The following is a 21,739-nucleotide window of genomic DNA, read 5'->3' as shown; positions in this document are numbered from 1 at the left end:
AGGCACTCTATTAATGAAAAAAAAGGGATAGGAAATGAGGGGTGAAAGGAAGGAAGAAGGATATGAATGTAAATAAACAAACAAACCAGACAATACATGTCCATGAATCCATTTTGGAGTCTCAGTTAACCTACTAGGCTGTGTAAAAGTGGAGTAACTTCTTTAATTGGGTATCTTATGGACAAAGCTTAAAAGCAAGTCTCTCTGGTGAGCCTGTGACTTACTATGAGGATACTCACCTGCAAAGCCAGCCTGTTTCTGGATTTCTAAACATCAGCACATCGAGATGGTCATTTCACTCCCAAGGCTTATGGGACTTTGAGTTACTACTTGTAAATGTAGTATATATGTCTCCACTCTGGAGGATTTACTGTTCCTATTTTGTCCTGCTTCTTTCTTCTACATGGTCATTATTTTAAAAAATATGACTGGAAAAAAGTTTCCCTCCATATACAAGACTAGACCTGAACAAACCTGAGAACTGAGGGTGCCTTTGAAACCCCAGCCTCACCTTTTATCACCTCTTCCCCACCCCAGTAGTCACCTTCTCTAAGCACTCCATTACTTTAGGTGGAATGGCTTACTCGCCCTAACCCTGTGCACTTCTGACAGTGAATGCCTGTCCTCTCCTTGCTGTAAGCTGAAGGATCCAAATAATAAATGACTTGAGCAAGTAGACTATAATTTGAGCCAGTTTGTTACTTGATGCATTGGATCCTCTGACGTTGGAGAGACTCTGGTGGGCTTTACATTTTGGAACTGATAGACTTTATGTTTCTGTAAAAATCACACTGCATATATAGCTCTTAGGGATAACTTTCTCAGAATAGGCACTCTTAATTGTATTCCTCCTTTAAAACAACAATTGCAGGAGCTTCTTAATTAAGAAACTATTTAGTCCTTTTAGGTCAGGCAAAGAGTTAAACTAAAGCAGTAACTGCTGAGATAGAGAAAAGAATGCTGGTCAAATATAGTTTATCTTCACCTAGTTTTCTTTAACCTACTCCCTTCTTATTTCTGTCTCTCTCCAGCATCTTCTAGACTAAGAATGGAAAACTCTGAGCCCCATATGTATCAGCAACCCCATGGGGCCAATGCAAGTAGTGAATAGTTTCTCTTCCATTTTCTCTACACTGAAGGCAAGAAAGCCTCAGATTTGAAACTTGAAAGGAAAATAAATCTTAACTGTGAACATTGTATTTCAATCAACACTGACTTCCCTGTCTTTTCTTGAATATTTCACCTGAGCCATCTTTTCCTATTAACATCAAGAGATTGCTGAAGGAAGAAATGTTAGATCCAGTTTTTAATTAACTTTGCCATTGATTTCTACATAACTGTGTATGAGTCACTGTTCTTCAGAGGGAGGGATGAAAATCTCAAAGATTAATAGTTGATCTCAGGGAATTTTTTCTGGATCAGGTTCCAGGTATTCTGTAGTTTCTTCTTTTTCTCTCCTCTGAACTCATTAGCTTACTCTGTTCTTCACTCTGCCACACACAGACACACACAGAAACATATGCCCATGTGTACACATCAAATGAGTTTTCAGAATAAAAATATTGGGGGGAAAGGGAGGTGATTATATATTACATTTAGTAGTTAATATAAAAAAGCCCTGTTCTGCAATTTTGCCTAGTTCAATATATTATGCCTTGAATAAAAATTCAGCTACTGATAAGTGAAGAGGAAAGTGGTTAATGGGCTTTAAAATACCTAGAAGCCAGATTGACACACACACTTTACATATTAGAAGTTGATATACTTTTTTTTCCCCCACAAATTACTATAACTGTATGTGAAAGGATACAGCAATGTAATATTTTCTGAAATGAGAGAAAATATTGTACTGTTAAATTAGAAAATGTAAAATAGAATTCCTTTGGTATAATTTTTAATGAACTAAATAAACTGCATATTTGCCCTGTCATATTTTCATATCATTCTAGTTCATTTTCAGCTAGTTGGATTCATCATATTTCTATTTGTAATTTTTAAATATAAGCATCTTAATGCAGTTTTATGAGCTACATTGTCTTCTATTTGTTGTTAATAAAACTCGAATTGATCCGAAATCTGAGTGTTGATTACAATCACTGAAAAATATCTGTCCAGTATCTGTTATTGCTATTTTAAAGGTCATTTTTTTTTTCCTTTTTAGGTCTGGAACTATTTTTGTACTTAAACTCTAGAGCGACTAGATTAAAATTTTCTTTTAGTTGTAAAATAATCCTACAGAAACCAATGGGATTTAATTATATGAAATATTGATCCAATGCCTGCTCCTTTCCCATTGTTTTTTCCCAATACCTCAGCTCCCCAGCTAAGCATCCCTTCCTCCACACCCACTCCTCCACACCCAAATCCTGGTGTTTTCCTTGAACCCCCTCTTCTTTCCCTCACGACCACTTTCTGAATCTCTGGCTGTGTGACTTGTGCCTCTAAGTTACCTCTATCATGTAGCGGTCTCTCTGGTACTCCACTGGCCCAGGCTACAATATCCTTCCTCTGGGTTACTGAGCAAGGGAATCTCTCTCTTATCCTCCTCTCAGTCTTCTTTCTCTCAGTTCTTTATTCTCAGCCACAGTGGTTGTTACTGCTTAGCCCCATTGTACCTCCATGCATTTTAGCTACCAAACTCTTTTATCCTCTGTCATTCTGGCCCTATTTCTCTCTTATTGCAGTGCCTTAGAATAACTACTTCCTCAACTGGAATGCTTGCCTTCTCCATCTGATGTCTCTCTCTGCACTAGATTAACTCACCCTCCTTCAGATCTTAGCTGTACCTTCCTCCAGGAAGACTTCCTTGTCCCATCCCAGGTTCAATACTACTGCATGTTCCCACAGCTTCTGAACTCCATTGAGGAAGTGCTTAATCCTCCTTTGGGTAATAGAATGTTTTTTTTTTCCATTTTATTATAATATATGCGAGGGCAGGGACCACATCTCTCTTCCTTACCGTGGTATCCCCAGAACCTAGAATGGTGCCTCAAATATGGTGGACACTTATTTTTTTGAATGAATTTTCCCTCTTTAGTATCCTTTTATATTCACAGATGTTCCAAGTACCAGTTAAACTATTTATAAAATTAGATTTTAAAACACAAAAATGAATGGTTTCATTTTACTATAATCACTAAGTATTTGGTATAAACTAAAAGAATTTTTTTAACTCAGTCAGAAATGGTTCTATCAGGCTGAAAACGTAAGAGGATTCATCAAAATAGCAAAGTAGACAGTTGATGACACTTGGAAACCAAACATTGTGAATAAGAGCAAGTAATGGGGAGCAAACCAACACTCAAAATTATTCTGGAAAAAAAACCCTGTTGTTTTATTATTATTTAGAAAGGACACACAGCAACTTATTGGGATGAAAGAGAAAAGGTGAAATAAGTGAACATACAAATTCATTTCAAAAGAATCTGTGCTGCTTCCCAAATAACCTCGGTCTATGTGAGCTTTTGAAACTTTTGTATTTCTTATATCTGTATGCATAATCGAGTTATGTATATAGATATATGGAAACAAATAGCACAGGTGTCAGAAATCCTTTCTCCAAAAACCTGTAGCGAGCATGTGTTTTTCTTCCTGAAAGTTTCCTACAGGTGTTTTCCTGGCTCAAGCCACACTCTCTTTTCTCTGAGTTCGTCTTTGATGACAAGTGAGGATACTTGTGAAGGAAGATTTCCCCTTAGTTCTTGACTTTTTCTTTAACTTTTTCTGATTTTTCAGTGAGATTCCCAGTTCTTCCATGATGGCATTGAAAGAGAGACACTAGAGAACATGAAATAATAGAGCATCAGTTTAACTCACTATCTCTGTGGTTCGTTGATCTGTCTCTTGCCTAGGTTTTTATGATTATGAGATATTGGTCTAAGACAACTGTGCGACAGGTAAATCCCCAGCCAGTTCCCACACCACCTCCTCCACCCACTGCCCACCCCCCTTTTCTACTTGTGGAAACTGATTCGACAAGTGAGATGGGCAAACTTTGGGGTTTTATTCACAAATGAAGTAGCATAAAACTACCCAGGTAGGCTCTCAAAATAGACAACTTACCTTTGTGGAGACACCAAAATAGAGTTAAATTAAGTCATTTCCCCCAGTGAGATGATCCAAACATTGATAGGATTATCAAGGCATACGGACACTTCAGTAATGCTATAGAAAATGAACAAACCTTCTCTACACCAAGGCTTTGTTTTTTTCTCCCATGAAACCTTACTTTGTTCCTAAAATAAAATCTAATTCTTGATGACTTTCCTTTCTGATAAAAAAAAAGAAAAAAAAAACAATTTTAAATTGTATATTTTCTCCAAAAAAACAGAGAGATCTGGCAGCAGCAATGATGCAGCTGTGGTTGAAATGAAAATAATATGGTACTGAACTGCACAGCAAAGACGATGGCATAATACAAAACAAAAATGGAATTATGATTATAAAATGTTATGCATATGCAGATGGCATATATATGCATACGTATCTATTACAATTACACTATGTCTGTTCACATGCACAATATATAAATGGTGTAATAAGACATAATTTGCTCTCATTTCTTCCAGCCAAGATAAGATCTTTGAGTGACAAATTTCTGCTTGTATAGAGATTTCTACAAAGTAGTATTGTTTTTGATGAGATTGCTCCTAAAACTTTCTGTAAAAACCCAAAGGCTTTGGTAAAGTTTATGGAAGTGCAAGCATTATTCCTCTACCCTTAACTCACAAAATAGACATAGTTGAAAGCCAAATGATAACATGTCACCAGATGATTTCTTTAGGATATGAGTGCCTGATAGGAAGAAATTGGTGCCCCATGTGTGCAGAGTATGGAATGTCTTCTGTGGTCCTTGGGTATCAATGTGCAACATGCTTTTTTGAAAATTTACACTCCATTTTGTTCTATAAAAGAGCTGATGTATTTGATATAAGTAATATTTTTAATTTATCTACTTGATTTGAAAACCAGACTTACAAATTTATGTTCTAGGTATAAATTATCCTCTTACCAGACATACACCTCTAAAAAAAACCTAGCTGTTTGCATATGAGTTCTTGTCTCTTTTACACCTAAGTGTTTATAGGATTTGAATTTAATTTCCACTTTTCTATGGTATGAAAAAATGAAAATTCAGGTCACGCATGTTAATTTTCTTTCAAATGGTAAGTTGTGGCTTCAGTGAATTGAGAGGTTGTCAGGCCACGCAAAGGAAAATTCAGAAATGTTTTCCATGAATTATACTTCAAAAAATGCTATGGCAAGTATGTCACAAATGAGATATAATTTTTGTAACATTATGTGATGTGAAATTTGTGTTGCTGCTACGAAGGAATGGATATTTTATAGTGTCACTGTGGTAGACAGTGTTGTATTGGGGTTTTGAAAACTTTGTTCAGAAATTTATCTGAATGGAAGAAAGTTTTTTTGCACAGGACATTTCTGGTTTCAGAAAGTTCATTAAATTTTGTGGAAGGAGAGGAGAGAGGGAAGGAAGGAGTGTCAAGGATTTTACATACGCTCTTACACATAAACTTCACAACAGCCTTATAAAGAAAGAGTTATTATGCCCATTATATAGATGGGGAAATTTACTATTAGAGATTTAGGTAACTTGCCTAAGAAATATGGCTCATAAGATAAAGAGCTTGCATTTGAACTCAGCCTGTCTGACTCCCCAAACTTAATTGCTTTCACTTGAAATCTGCTACACCATCATTAATTCTTTTTATTAAATTATTATAAAGTGCTTTCTGTGGATTCTTTCCCCATAAAATATGTTAAGAAATTATAATCTTTTTGTTTTATTTGAACTCTCAAATGTTTGATTTTAGACTCTTCACTTCGTTTTGCACTGAAATGACAAAAATAGGTCTCTAGATGTGAGTCATGTGGAAGACACAACCAGTTTTACAACACAACTTGAAATCCTTCCTTAACCTCTTTTGGGTAAAGGGGCAGTCATAGATCTTATCTTGGCAATGTGTATCGGTTTTTTCTTTAAAAACAAAATCCTCCTCCAAATTTTTTATTGCCTTAAAATACAACAAACTTCTTTTTTCTTTTTTTTTTGATTAACCCTGGGTATTTATTTCTTGCTGCCTGTGTGAGAGTGAATATAAATATAGTTTTATCAGTGGTCTGGTTTCTCTGTCTTTGGTCACAAACTGTGATTTCTTTTTGATTCTTGCTTTGTCTCCAACTGTCAAAAAGCAAATGGCAAGATATTGGGGCTGACCTTTCTGCTTCCAAGTTTTTGCTGTAGTCACAAAGAAAGATGACCTTTAAGGCCCCTACCAGCCATGAACTTGAGCAAGCAACACACTCTCATATCCACAGGAAATGAAACTGTGAAGGTCATCTTTCAGCACAGAGTGGCATGGGAAGGGCTCATATTCATTAATCAATTTGCGTATTGTAATCTAAGAACTAAAAATACATATAACATATAAAGATTGAGCTTCTGAACTAGGATCAAAATTATAGTTGCTTTCCACAACTTTCACTTCTGGACTTGTTTTTCATGAACCCCTTCATGTTCATACAGCCACAGAAAAGCTATATTTAAAGCATGAAGGTTTAAATTTCTAAACTCCTTCATTAGAAAGTATCAAGCATAATGATGTCAACCTAGCTGCTTTGCTCTAGAGGCAGGGAAACTAGGGGTAGGATACTGCAACAGTATCCTCCAGTGCTTTGCAGACTCTAAAGTCCCCTGGTAACTTGGATCCTAGGTCCTCCCATTTTTCTCTGGTGGATGGAATTCATATTTTTAGTGGATCTACATATATAACCATGAATTATAGTTATGAGTTGGCTCCTGGTGTCAGAATGCTGGAGTTGAAGTTTCAGCTATGCTGCTTAGTAGCTGTGTTACACTGAACAAGGTATTTATTTTCTCTTTGACTCAAGTTTTCTTATCTGTAAAATGGAAACAATAGTAGAGTCCTTTTCATAGAGCTGTTATGAGAATCATTAAGTTGACATACATAAAACACTTAGCATAATACCTGGCACATAGTAAATACTCTCTTTCTTTAAAATAAAATGTTATACATCACTAGAAATATTTTAAGTCTACAGCACTCGCTGATCTATCATCTATCTATCTATCTATCTATCATCTGTCTATCTATCCGTCATTATCTATTTTTTTTTAGTGAAGCGGAAAAACAGTGACAATTTGATGCTTCTTTAATTTTAACCTTTGCATGCCCTTCTCTGCACCAATTCCTTTGAACTTTTTATACCAGTGTTTTAGTTCAAGTAGGTTCTATACATGTTTAAAGCATAGAATTTTCAGTGCCTATTATTATTTGTTTTACACAGCCCATAACATGTTTTGGTGTTTATGTAATAATAGGCTTTATGACAGCTTGTATCTTGCCCATGATAGGTGCTCATCTATAAGAAGAGAATGGAAACCAACTGCAGTTCCTTGCCATTTAAAAGTATTATCATCTTTGTGCATAAGGACCCGTTTACAATGAATCCCCATGATGATAAGTTTGATAGGAAAATTCACTTATAAATGAATTTACAGTAGTAAACAATGTGACTGCCAGTTTTGCTGTTCCTGGCACTATCCAAAGATAAAGTGAGGTGTGTGTGTGTGTGTGACTTCTCTCATAGAAGAAAGGAAACTGAGAAATAGAAGTTAGTCTATTAGATACTGTGGCTGAAACTTCAACTAACACTGTAGCTCTCTTGGCTTTAAAAGGAGAAGGACCTGCTTCTTTGTTCTGCAGAATGTCATCCCTTTTCTCTACTTCTTCAGTGCCTGTTGTGTGTCCCTCATGAGCCCCCCTTTCTTTCCTTTCTCCTGCCTTCTTTTACATCCCTCTTTGGCTTGTTTCTCTTTATAATTGCTGACTGCATGACATCTCCTTTGGATTAACCCCAAATATTTGATTTCTTTGTACTAGAGTGAACCTGAACATAAATTATTCTCCTCTCCTGACACCTTCATCTTTTTATTGCAAATACTGCCCTGGAAAGGTTGTGGGGAGCTAATCAAGTTCTTGTTTTAAAATAAACTGCCTTAGGGAAAAAAAGGTCTAGGGTGGAGAACGTTTTTTTTATGTAGTAGGAAATTTGTGTGCTAGAACTTGATTGTAGTTTACAATATTGAAAGAACCAAGGCTAAGCTTTCATACTGGTTGCAAACTTGGCATCAAGATGTATCAGATTGATTCTTGTTGTATAACATTTATGCATTCAGTGCTTTCATTCACTGGTACATTTAGGAGAACTACTTTGAATACGTAAGTTTAAGGGTTTTGCTGACAAATTATTTTTTAGAAGGTCTGGCCTAGCCAAGAATATAATACAGATTTTACAGTTTTCTCCCTTTAATTTATTAGGCTCCTTATTCAAAGACATTTGGAGTGATCTGTGACATTGTCTAGTAAATTTTCACTTTATGCTTAGAAGAAAAGAAGGATATAGATAACATTAATGTCATTTTATAGGTGTAAAAATTTTTCATTTTATGTATAGATCTGCTTTAACTTAAAGGCAGGCTGTGATTTGAAGTCTTTTGTAAAGACCGTTCTCAGTAAAATATAGAATATCAGTAAATAGAGAGGGGATAGGTTGCTGAGAAATAATGCGATTATTACTACTACTACTATTATTTCCTTGGTTTTGTCAAATTATTGCCGTAGCTGTGCGGAGACAGTGTCTCAATGAATTTTTTTTTTAACAAGAAGGACTAAGCATTCACATCCTTAATACTTTTAAGCTCTGAGGTCTAATGTGGTGTAAACCTAGAATGTTCAACATGCTTTGGGCCTAGAGTCAGGAAGTTTTTTAAGGAACACGACAGAAGAATCCTACTCGTATGTTTTCTACCTGAAGGCTTTGGACAGTCTGGTCACCTATCTGCACAAGTGTTTTACTTCTTCACAGGATAATTGATAATCTAAGAACAGAGATCAGACTTTAATCATCCTGTGTTAATTACAGGAAGGAATAAGGAAGGGGAGTCTTGGAGTAACTATACAGGTACCATCTTTGTGTGCAGTTCTCGTGTTCCAGAACTCAGAATTTAGGCGTCGTTTACTCTGGTTTTACCAATTTTCTGGGTTTATTCAGAATCCCTGGTCATCTTTCATGTAACCATCCTTAGAATTTTTAAAAAATGGATCTGTGAGGTTGAGTTAGTCACCATATTAGCTTTCAGAATAGTGGTTATGATGAATTGTACCCAGTAGCTAATGAGGAAGCTGATTCTCATCTCCTAAGTCTGTGCTAAAAATCTCAGGTGGAGGAAATTTCGACACTGAACAAAAATGTCAAAGTTTCCCACACTTATCCTCACCTGTGACCCAGACCCAATGGTCTTCCTTTCACAGACCATTTCCCTGCTGATGCTTTAAACTGGCTCTTCATTGGTAACCACTCCCTACAGCCCTGTCTTGCCTTCCTTTGGCTATAGCACGTAGACATCCCTAACTGATTTTTCCTGGCTCATTTTAATGCCATGTTTTCACCGTCTTTATGTCCTTTCACCTCTTTTCTTCCCTATTTCATTTTTGTTCCCACACCTAAGGCTTGATGCTGACATTTTAGCTCTCTCAGATTCTATATTTAAGCTTCTAATTCTTTGTATGAAGGCATGCCCTAGAATTCTTTGTTTTCCTATCTGAGGTCTTTAAACCAAAAAAATATATCTATGGGGGGCACAAGTTTACTTGATGGGGCCAGATACACAAGGATCATCTTTCTTGGGTTCATTTTTATTTAAAGATTTTATTTAGAAAACTTTTTCTTCCATTAAATTAAATGTAACTATAATGTAGAGTTATTCCCTCTCTCTCTCTCTCTCTCTCTCTCTCTCTCTCTCTCTATATATATATATATATATATATATATATATATATATATATATACACACACATTTTTAAAGAATTCTTACAGTTTTCACTTGGGGTGGCTGTCCAGTGCTATACCCCCAAGCTCTTAGGGTATAGGAAAATTTATTCTCTTCTAACATTAGTGATAATTTCATAGAAAACTTTGAAATGTGAAGTTAACACTGAGGCAGAACATTTTGATATTGATCTATGTACTTTTTCCAATTCTTCTGAATCTCAACTCTTTTTTCTACTTTTACAGTTGCAACAGGAGCTTTTATATTCATTGCCCAAGGGTAGGATGACATAAAAAAAAAAGAAAGAGGTAAATTTGCAGCTTTGAGTCCTTAAATAAACTTGTATAGACCTATGGAAGCTATTGTCGTCTTTGAAGCAATTAATTACTACAGCCAGGTGTTTGAAAGAAGAAAAAAGATAATGCTTTGAATTGTAAATTTGCCTTAGAGCCTTCAGGATCCAGCATAAAGGACTGGGCATAGTGGTGAAGATAGGACTGTTCAGTGTCTGCTTTCAAGGAGAAACATCCAACCAGGTGATGACCCATCCTAGATGCTGAGGAATACCTGAGAAGGGCTCCCTCACTTGCCACTTCTGGGGTTAAACTCCCAAGAGGTGGGACAAGGAAAATAGCCTGATAGGTGAGGAGAACTAAGAACACAGGGAAATTGTGCCCACTCTCTGTTCTAGACTCTCAGAGGAAGCAGTCACTTGAGTGGAGAACTGTCCTCTGTCTCCCATGGCCTCTGAATAGTCTCAAGAGCAGCTGCCCCAGAAAGGGCACAGAAGTGGCAGACGGGTATCCCATTCAAGCCTGATGGCCAAAGAACTGACAGTTGTTTCTGCAGTAAGGATAAACTTCAGGTGGGCTCACATACCCAAGGGTAAGCAGCTCTCCAAACCAAAGTGCCCACAGTGTCTTCTCCTTTCTGGAGTCATTGCCAGAGGCCAATGTAACTTTATTCTCCAGCCCTCTAGCTTTTCTTTGTCTTCCTTACATCTCCAAAGCCTGCATCAGCCCCTCTTGAAGCTAGGAGCCTGCATGCTTCCTCTGGATTTGGTCTCATATGAACATGATCATGCTCTGTTCTGATAGCCTGAGTTAGTACCATGGGGACTGGCATTCCCTCACTTCACAGAGGAGAGGGCCTGGTCCTTCTGGCAACTCAGAGGCTGAGTTAGGGCCATAAAAATAAAATTCCAATAAATTCTTTGCATGCCTTGTTTCTTGCAGAGAATGGCCCTGACTTTGAGGTAAATTGACTCTGATGTAGGTTTTCAGATCCCCATAGTACCTGTGGACATAGCACAGGGAGTCCTTGGGGTACCAGCTTATACCCACATGTAGTGGATACACTTTTTTGTCAAGCTACAAACCCAGGTATACAGAAAACAAAAAAACTACACGATGCCATTAAAAAAATAACAGAATTCACCATAGCTTATCGGTCCCCATCTGCTAGTGGATCTTGTCAACTCAAGGTAACTCACTTTTGGTTTAAAACTAAGTTTTCATTTGGTTAATGGCTCAGTTAATACATGCCTCTTCTCATCTCCCTTCTCCTTTTTTCTTTTCCAGGGGTGTCTGGGCTTAGGAGAGGTTGATAGAGGGTCTTGGCATTGGTGATAGTGGGAGTAGCTGGTACATGGCCACCCTCTATCCTTTTGATTTCCCCTGGGGTGTGACATCCTGACAGGCCATGGATGCTGCTCTCTATCTCTGCTACATCCTCTGAGATGCCTGTGGTCTCACCATGGTCTCCATGTCAGGACTCCACTTTGAATCGTTTCCCTTCTAGCCTCAAGTCTTCCAATCCACTGGTTCTCTCAGCCCTTTCACAAAGCTCTTTGTTGGGAAAGGCCATGACTTTTTAAATGTTTTCCCTGGAATGCTCTGGGGTTAAGCAAGACTCTATGAAGCTGTTCAAAGGATCACTGCCTAGACATTGATATTCTACCATTCAGGAGACAGTTGGATGTATGATATCTCTACAAGTCTTGCCATCTCCTGGGTTACAAACTGTGAACACAACAATGGCACTTTCTGTTCAGGATCCACCCTGAAATTTTCTGAAGTTTCTATTTTCCTGTCCCTCTAAGTTAGGACTTGGCTCAGGGATGGTCATTAGGCCTTCTCTTGGATTTCCCTTTAATATTTTCTTTCTTTCTTAGTGGTCAAAAATGGATCAGGGATTGGAAAAAGAGGTAGGAGAACATTATTATGTATATTTCCTCAACCTTGACCCTCTGGGTTTTAGCTTTTGCTAATTAGAGATAAACTGTTTGAATGAAAACAACTAACTTATTTAACAAAGCACTTAGCTGTTTAGATTGAAAGCCAAGGTTTTTAAGATTTTTGTCTGTGCTACAAGTTTGTAAAATCCACTTAAAACTGAAAAGCTAGGAGTTTGAGTCATCTCTAGCTTGGAAGCAATGCATATAAAAATCTTGATGCTTGATGGTGGAGGAAGGTAGGGGTAAAATCAATGGAAAATAAAAGCACATCATCCTTTTCCTTTGTTTCCCTTTGTCTCTTTTTAGAATTATTTAAGTTCCACTTACAGAATAGAGAGTTTCCATAGCACTCCAGCCCCATTGATCTCCCTTGTTCTGGAATCGTGATTAATTGGTTTCATAGCTTCAACTAGCTCCTAAGTTTATCCCCCCCTTTTTTATACCTACTCTATAGGCTCACCAAAGTCAAAAATTATTTTACTTCAGAAATCTTCCCTGTGTTTTTAATGATTTGCTTATGATTTATTGGATGGGAACCCTCTCAGTCTTTGATGCCATGATAGCTGTTTTTCTCTATATCCAGAGCCAGGTATTCTTCCTAAGTATTGGCAGGGCAAGGTAATTCTGTTTATTACCATAAGAATTTAATGTGTTCAACATAACCACACAATCCTAATATATATATATATATATATATACACACACACATAAATTCTCCAAGTTTTTTTTTCACTGCTTCTACATTTTAACTTTCTTCCCACTTTCTACTAGAATTAAAAAATACTGTGGTTGGAGAAGAATTTTAACTGCAACCCCCTCTTTCCACAGATGACAGAACTGAGGATGAGGGAAGTACAATGACTTGCCTAAAGACACATAGCCATTCGGCAGCAGTACAGAGACTTGGATTCTTGGCTTGTGATTCCCAAGTCAACTTTCCATTGCGCCACAAACATCTTTCAGAGTTTGGTTTACATAGTGGTGCCAACTTGTACATTTGAAAAGTTATTTCTAAATGGATGTTAATTGCTTTCTGGCCTCTATGTTAATTAATGAATGTTTGGGTTTCCAGGCAAAGAAAAGCCTCTTCACACAATTACAGAAATAACCTGATTAGAGAGACTTTTCCAAATCACTTGCTAAATAAGTTAATCAGACTACAGAAGAAATAAAGCCAAGGACACTTGGATATTTGATAATGTGCCAAGTGACCGTGAGGAAAGATAAATACTAAATGAGAGCAGGTTATCTATAGACAGTAGCTTTTTAGTTCTTATGGTTGGTAAAGACTAAGTGATCAGGAGAACATTCGTTTTTGAAGTTGGAAAATCAGAATATTTTAATATTTTAAGTCTGAACACTCCAGTTGAAAAAAGACAAAAAATTCTAGCTAAGCTAAATTTAAAAATTTAATCACTAAGGAGAACTACAGTAACTTCTTTACATCACTCTGGTTTTACTCATTATTTTTGTGTGTATTTGGATGTATACATTGTAATGTGGAAAATCATTGCTGTGCAGTATGGCCAATTAGCCATGTTTGGGCTGACAACTACGAAGCTTAGATTCTGCAGGGTGCTGAAACCACATAAAACATTTGTAATGTTGGTTTTCTTTCACAAGAATGCCTTTCTCTTTGCAAAGAAAATTTCTTTGAAAATTTAAAGGAGAATCCCATTTTCCATGATACCGGTCTCTGTGGAAAGGATTTTGAAAGCAAAAATGATTTTAATATGTTTGTGCATCTAGACATAAAATTCCATAACTGTGAGAAGCATAATGAGATGGTTCCTAAAGGCAAGTTAAAACTGCAGCATCGAGCAGAATTTTTTCATTATCAATAAGAGTTAATTAATAATGCCACTTGGTACAGTGAGATGAGCAGAAAATAGTATAGGAAGTAAGAAAGCTTTGCTTTCCTTTTGCTTTTCAAGGCTGTTCAGGCTACTTTTAAATTGCTTACTAGGAAATAGACCTTAGAGTATAAGGGTCATGGGCTTTGAAACTAATTGGGATCCATTATTTTTCTGCTTTGCCAAAGATGGCTCATATAGAACATAATATAGTGCTAGGCAAATGCAGTGAGGTATTTAGAAATAATTTTCCTTGGATAGGTTTATAATCATATAATCCAGTTGATTTTCCTAAGGGCACAGTCTCTATCCAACATGTATTCTTTAGGTAGTTCTAATTTTGCTGGAAAAACTTTAAAATAATTCAATTTATAATTTTAGTCTAAAACAAAATAAGCTTTAGTTTTTCCCTTACTGCATTAGGTTATACAGCATTGTTAAGAAACAAATTAGACATTACATGCTCCATAGTTATTGATGTATTTTTCAATCTTTTCATACCTCTCTGCTCTCTTCCTAACTTTAAACAATATTTCTCAGAGTATAATCCACAGATAATCTGCCAGTGTTAATAAAAACTCACACTTACCACCTAATTTGAAATCACACTACTGTATTCAAGTTAATTTTAATAAAAACTCATGCTTACCAACTACTTTTCAGTAAAACAATGGTATTTAGGATTGTTGGGAGAAAACTCATGTAAGAAAAACTATTTAATAAAAAACCTGTATTGAAGATAATTTTAATGAAAAGTCATGTACAAGACCTAGTTTTAGAAAAAAAAACCTTCTATATTTAAGCTAATTTTTATGCAAACCAATGTGCACAACTAGTTTTAAGCATTCATTTTCAGGTTTAGTTAAAAATTCCAATTCCTGGACTGCACTTACTGAGGCGGAACCTCTGGAGTTACAGCCAATAATCTGTATTTTAAATAATTTCCCCAGGTAATTCAGATGTACACTGAAGTCCAAAAACCAGTGACATAAAAAAATAGAATTAAAAATTTTTTCTTTTATGTTCAAGATGCTTTTTTTCCCTAAATTCACTTAAAGTGCAATGGCTCCTCTTGGGGTCACTGTGGTCTTAGTGGTCATTTACTTGGTGGCAAGAATTGGTTGTCTGAGAGCGTATATTATATAAAAGGAGAAAGAGGAAAGTATAAGAAACTCAGGGTCTGAAATGAATGGCGGATTTCTCAAGGGAGGAAGAAAGCACAGAGAGAGAGCAGAAAACTACCTACTTGAATATCTTGAGTAGGCCTACCACTTATGGCTAAACAGGAAGATTATCAATTGAATATAATGACATTTCCATCTCAAAGATGTTCACAGATTCTTCTTGAATTCTCCTAGAGAGGGTTTATTAAATATTTACTGCTAAATATATGCTGTATATCTTGCTTGAAATTAATGATCCTGCCTCTAGAATCAATCAATAAATAGCAACAACTTATTGAGTGCCAATTATACACAGAAGAGTATGCATTAGGTCATTTCTACACACTAGAATCAACAGAGTACCTTAAAAACTGCTATTGTTCTGCCCCCACTCCAGACTAATGAAATTAAAATTTCTAGAGTTGAGGTTCATACCTTCCACTATATGTCTTCATAGACTGCCATTTTGGATCCTTCTCTTGGGCTCAATGAACTTGCCATCGATTTTTAATGCTTGTGAGAGGAAAAATGGTCTTAGAGATAGTTTGAACCTCTAAATTGAAAAACCTGTTTTCCAAACCAACTCTGTTTTAAGATGTGTGATAAATTGTATTTATTGCTCATGTTACCAGAGAGCAATACTTAATTTCTCTATAAGGAACTAACGTCTGTTAACCAATATTTATTAACAGGCCTCTTATAAATGATTTAATTTTCTATGCCATTATATTATTTTATTTAATTATCAAAGCAAATGTAAGTCAGTATATTACCTTCATTTTTCAAATGAGGAAATTGAGGTTCAGAGAAGTTTCAGAAAAAAAAACATCCCCGATAATAAATGTTATTGTTTATTGAATGGTAACTCTGTGCTAGGCATGGTATTAGGTGTTTTGTACATTATCACTGGATAAGATACACATTATCATTCAAGTGTTTCCTGTAGAAAATTGGTCTGTCAATATGCTTTGGAGGAAAAAAGATTCTGTGATCTAACAGGTTTGGGAAGTGCTGGATACTTTTCCTTCTTGTTGAAAATTCTCAATGTGTTGTAACATATTAAACATACTGAAATGTCATGAAGTAAGGGGGCGTTTGTCCTGGTGCTCCATGGGTTACTCGACCATGATTTTTTTTTTTTTTTTTTGTGGTACGCAGGCCTCTCACTGCTGTGGCCTCTCCCGCTGTGGAGCACAGGCTCTGGACGCACAGGCTCAGCGGTCATGGCTCACAGGCCCAGCCGCTCCGCGGCATGTGGGATCTTCCCGGACCGGGGCATGAACCCGTGTCCCCTGCATCGGCTGGCGGACTCTCAACCACTGCGCCACCAGGGAAGCCCCAAATCTTATTTGAGTAACACTTGCCAATGAAAACCAATTTGAAAAATACTCCTTCAACACAACCTTATGACCTAGAAACTATATCCCCCATTACATATTAAAAAACTAAGGCTCTGAGAAATTCAGTTATTTGTCTACAGACATTCAGTAAGTGACTCCACTAGAACTTGAACCTAAATTTGGCTGATTTAGAAAATTCTCTTTTGATTCTAAGTCTAGGACTCTGGGTCATTGACTCTGATATCTATTTTGGAGTCAACTGTTAGTAAGGCTGAAATAAAATTGTGGAAAGGATTAAATGTAATACAGTAAGTCCCCTACATACAAAGGAGTTCCGTTCCGAGATCGTGTTCATAAGTCCAATTTGTTCATAAGTCCAAAAAAGTTAGCCTATGCATCCAATCGGCTATATAGTACTGTACTGTAATAGGTTAACTTTTCACACAAATAATACATAAAAAACAAACAACACAGAAAATAAACGTTTTTAATCTTACAGTACAGTACCTTGAAAAGTACAGTAGTACCAACTACATCACTGCTGCTTTTATGCTTGCTTCTGGACATCCTGGGCTTGAAATAAAGATACTATACTACTGTACTCTATACAGTACTGTACAGCAAAGTCCACAAAAGCACAACCACTTGTAGAGAATGTACGCACGTGACAATGTACGCCAGATACCAAAGCTAACTTACATGACTGGACATGAGAACGTACGTTCGCATCTTTGAAAGTTCTCAAATTGAAGGTTCGTATGTAGAGGACTTACTGTACTGTATGTTAAAACACTTTGAAACCATAAAATAATACGTAGCTATCAGAATTAGGTAGTATACAGTTTAAAGTAGTACATAAATATTAATTTTATCCAAACCTCTGAATGACATTTTTAAAGGATAGTCTCTATAGAAAGACAAGTTTTGTTACCATTAACCCTAATCATCTATACCTCATCAATCACCATTGAACTTTCTGGATAGCATTTTTGATTTATTAAAGAGTCCTTGGGAATATAAATTTATGTAATTTGTGGTTTCTATATATAGAATCAATGAATTATGAATTATATGATATTTATTTCAACATCTGATTTTGTTTTGTTTTGTTTTGTTTTGTTTTGTGGTACGTGGGCCTCTCACTGTTGTGGCCTCTCCCATTGCGGGGCACAGGCTCCGGACATGCAGGCTCAGTGGCCATGGCTCACGGGCCCAGCCGCTCCACAGCATGTGGGATCTTCCCAGACCGGGGCACGAACCCGTGTCACCTGCATAGTCAGGCGGACTCTCAACCACTGCGTCACCAGGGAAGCCCCATCTGATGTTTTTGATTATGAGGATGTGAACTCTGATCTAGGGCAAACAGTATGTTGCTTTTACCCCAATAACAGCTAATAAATGTCAGTGTAATTTATAGACATTTTCTTAAAAGTATATTTATTTAAAGAAGAAACCAAGACTGAGAAACAATCAGGGCAAGAGTCAACTCTCCTGAACATGCTTTACTGGAGAAATCTAGAGTTGATTGAAGAGACTTGTGATTCAGAAATTTGAACCCATTTAAAGCTAAGCAAAGAGTAGGCAAAATGCTACATGTTTGCACAGATGGCCTATCTCTACTTCTGAGAAATATAGTTTTTGGGATTACTTCACATGTCAAAAGGTAACCCCATTAAGGAGAACAAAGACCAACTTATCCCATATTGAGGGAAGCTGAAAGGCATCTTCAATTCCCCTATTCACTGTGAAGAGGAAAAGAGCTCAGAGGAACAGCAGACATCCCGTCACAACAAATTAAGTATGTAGTTGGCTTTCTATGTCACAAACTCAGAGTGAAAATTATTTACAGCATTTTGAATGCAGGTGGGAAATAAATCTACAAAGATCCGTAACTAATGTGTGTGGAAATTCTTTCATCTATTTACTTTTCCTCCTTATCCTTCTTCCCAGTATACTTGGAATGAATTGAAAATGGCAAAGGATCCAGAAGAATGAGTATGAAAGTGGTGAGGCTCAGAAAAGATTGCTACAAAAGCAACCACTCTCTTAGGACAGGAATGAAATAACATCTTGTGAAAAGATGTTCTTCAGTGCAAAGAATGAGGGCAAGTGAGTGGAAAATAGAAGATGCTAGGCATTAATTTTTAGCTTAGGACTATGCTTGGAGCTTGCAAAATATAATCTATAGCTTGAAAAAAAATCACAGTTCCTTAAAGATTCTGAACATACTACCTATCTGGACCTACAGAAGATTGTTAAGCTCTACAAGTAAATGTTACTTGAGAGCTTGATGGTAATGAATTTCTCTGCAGGGATCATTTTTGACTCTGTTGTGTCTTCCTGAGTGACGCTCACCTTAGCTATTGCTCTTCTTCCATGACACCAGAGGCTTCAAGTTTAGTTTTCATTTTCTGGGTCACTTTTTTTAATCTTTAAAATCTAAGACTTCTTGGACTCTCAGTGTAAATAATACATTTCAAATAGTAGACTCAATTTGAATGAAAAATTAACATTTTTAAGGAGTTATTATGAAAAGATGGGGCTTTGTGTACTTGGAAATGGTGGATCTACAGAGTGTATGGTACAGGGAGAAGGAAAGAGGAGAAAAAAAGATTCACAAAGATGAAAAGAATTCCTCCAAATATCATTTTGTTTCCATGCTTGGCACTGTTGAAAGTCTGAATCTACTTTTGCATGAGGCAAGAGTTGCTTATTTTTAATACATGAAAATACAACTAAGACAACCATTCTCTTGATGGTATAGACAATTCCTGTAAACACGCATATCTTGGAATCTGTATACGCCTAATATGCTGCTGTTTCAATATAAAATGCACATGTGTCTCCAGTGCATTGAATTCAATGTTCAGAGTACATGAGTTTTGCTATCTTAAAACAAGGATAGGGATTATGGCTATTTATGCTTAGTAGATACAGACATCATCAACACCACCAATTAGCAGAAGCAGTTTCTACTTGGCACAACTTTTTTTTTTTTTTAATGATTACACAGTGTGAATTGAGGACTGTGTCCGAATCCCTCTCTCCTCTCGAATTAATTTGCCACATTCTAAATCCGTAGATAAAGTGGTTCCGGAAGTGGAGTTGGTTGGATGGGTTTGCTTACACTGCAGTCCATAAAAGAAACAAAAAGCCTTGCATGCAAAAGAAATGAGAAAAATATAGAAAAATGAATAAATCAGAAGCAAAAATGGGCATTTAAATGAAAATTTAAATCAAATGAAGCTGGCAATTATGAGAAGCACATTAAAGCATAACATATACAAGCTTTTAGTTTTCAAATTATTTGCATAAAAAAAGACACCTCAAGAGCAAATCGAAAGTTAAAGCAGATCAGTCCATTCTCCCTTTTAATTAGACAGTTTTCTCTAATAAGGTCTCTGAAAATGGTGCTTAATGTTCTCACAATTGCCTTGTAATTTTGGGAAAAATTTCAGGATGAAACCAGGTTATAATCAATAATCCCCATCTCTGGGAACTTAAGGAGAATTTCCACTTAAAGGAAGTGGGACTAGTATGAAATTATTAATGAAAACTGGCTACATTATTTGTGGGGTCCAGAACAAAATGGAAATGTAGAGCCCCTTGTTCTAAAATTATTAAGAATTTTAAGACATTGATAGCTGAGCATTAAACTAGGCCTGTTATTAATAGTTCATAGTTTCAAAATTCTAACAATACTTTTAAATTGATTGGGTAACCAAATACTCTACAATGGGCATGAGCTTTGTGTTTTGTTTATTCTCATATGCCTATGAAGGAATTATCTTTAATCACCGTCATCTTATTCAGAATAGTGTAAGCTCTTGATGTGATTTTCATCAAAACTAAAAGTAACAGGCAAAAAATGGTTGACTGTTGAAATCAATGATTATCCTAAAATTTGGAAAAATAGATTCTTTAATATATTTTATCATCATTCTGTATTGTTCATCATCTTTCAGGCAAATATTTTTGTGAATTATTCTTTTATAAAATGTACTTTGATAGAGGTAAATGCGGTTTCAAAATATTACATTTATATCTTTATATAAATCGCTTTGCATTAGTACATGTGCTCAGTACCTACACTTAGGAGATGTAACATTTCTCTCAAAGACCTTTTTATATATTTTCCAATTTTGGATTTACTTCGTCCTTGCTCTGTCTAGGGTTTCTATCTTAAGAGTAAATAACTGTTAAAGAAATTAACTGAGTTTGGAATTTTTGCACTGTCATTCCAAATAGTGATAATTGAATTTAGTGTATAAGGTGCTTCCTTCTTCTCATTAATAAATGATGGGGCTACAGTACCAGCAGCACCTGGCAGGGATTCAATAGCTCTTAGCTCTAACTCAAAAATGGACCTTCTGGGCATCTAGTTCAATAGACTGTTACAAAAAAAGTGCAAGCATCCTTTAAACTCCCAAACTTAAGACAGATAACACAAACCAAAAACCACCCAGTCCTAGAAAGAGATGACTCACCTGCTCAATATCGTTTTTCCGTGATTTGTATATAAATTCTCCAATGGCTACAAATACAGAAAGGACCAGTCCAGCAGCCAGAACAATGAAGATACCCCCAATATTTTCTACTCCCAGAGCACTGGCCTCTTTGTTGTCTTCCTCAGGGCAGCCATTTCCCCGCCACCATTTCTCTTTCATCATATGCAGTTTCCCCTCTTCTTGTAATTGAAGAATAGCAATAGTAATTTTATCCCGGTAAGGAGAGCCTGTAAGTGAGGTAATTTGGATATTGGTCACCAAAAGGCTGAAGAAGATGTGAAGAAGGATTACTGTCTTAGGGGTAACTACTTTATGGCTGTTGGAAAACCCCAATCCATAAGTTGACTAGCAAAGGGCAATCCTATATTTTGAAGGATGTAAATAATTGGACAGCAAAAAGCTGACATGTTGAGATCAACTCTTACCCAAACTGTCTGTTCCTTTTAAACAAGGAAAAGCTAAGCTGGGAATTCCATGACATCCTGCTGCTTCTGGTGAGTTTTTTATGAATCCTTTCCCACATTAGGGAATTTCACTGTTTAGATTCCACTTTTTCTAGGCTTTTGGATGTCTAATATTGTGACAGCCTGGCTAATGATCACCAGTACCATTTCCTCTTCTTCCTATGGGAGTAGCTAGACATTTCCTAGTTTCCTTTATAATTCATTGTGGTGATTGACCGATTGCTAGCCATTGGGAACTAAAGCGATGTATGACTATTTCCAGTCCTGTCTCATAAATCCTCCCAACATGATCCTCTACTCT

General features: G+C 36.5%; 1 protein-coding gene across 2 annotated transcripts in view; it reads right to left on the bottom strand.

The window, feature by feature from the left end:
• Positions 1-3,310: 3,310 nt before the first annotated feature.
• The window catches only part of GRIK1 (glutamate ionotropic receptor kainate type subunit 1), a 157,507-nt gene continuing 139,078 nt past the window's right edge, over positions 3,311-21,739 (bottom strand). Inside the window, exons 13-14 of one of the 2 annotated variants that reach the window (XM_007471202.1) lie at positions 20,954-21,201; positions 3,311-3,777 (exon numbers count right to left, since the gene is read on the bottom strand). In XM_007471202.1, coding sequence (XP_007471264.1) covers positions 3,622-3,777; positions 20,954-21,201 — 404 coding nt within the window. In that variant the 3' untranslated portion in view covers positions 3,311-3,621. Of the gene's footprint in view, positions 3,778-19,471; positions 19,622-20,953; positions 21,202-21,739 lie in introns of those variants that run through there. The other variant, XM_007471201.1, reaches the window with a different exon arrangement.

Source organism: Lipotes vexillifer, unplaced genomic scaffold (genome assembly GCF_000442215.2).
Source record: "Lipotes vexillifer unplaced genomic scaffold, Lipotes_vexillifer_v1.1 scaffold284, whole genome shotgun sequence".
In the NCBI taxonomy this organism is placed as follows: domain Eukaryota; kingdom Metazoa; phylum Chordata; class Mammalia; order Artiodactyla; family Lipotidae; genus Lipotes; species Lipotes vexillifer.
Note: the sequence above shows the minus strand (reverse complement) of the source record. Positions and strands in the feature narration are given on the sequence as shown.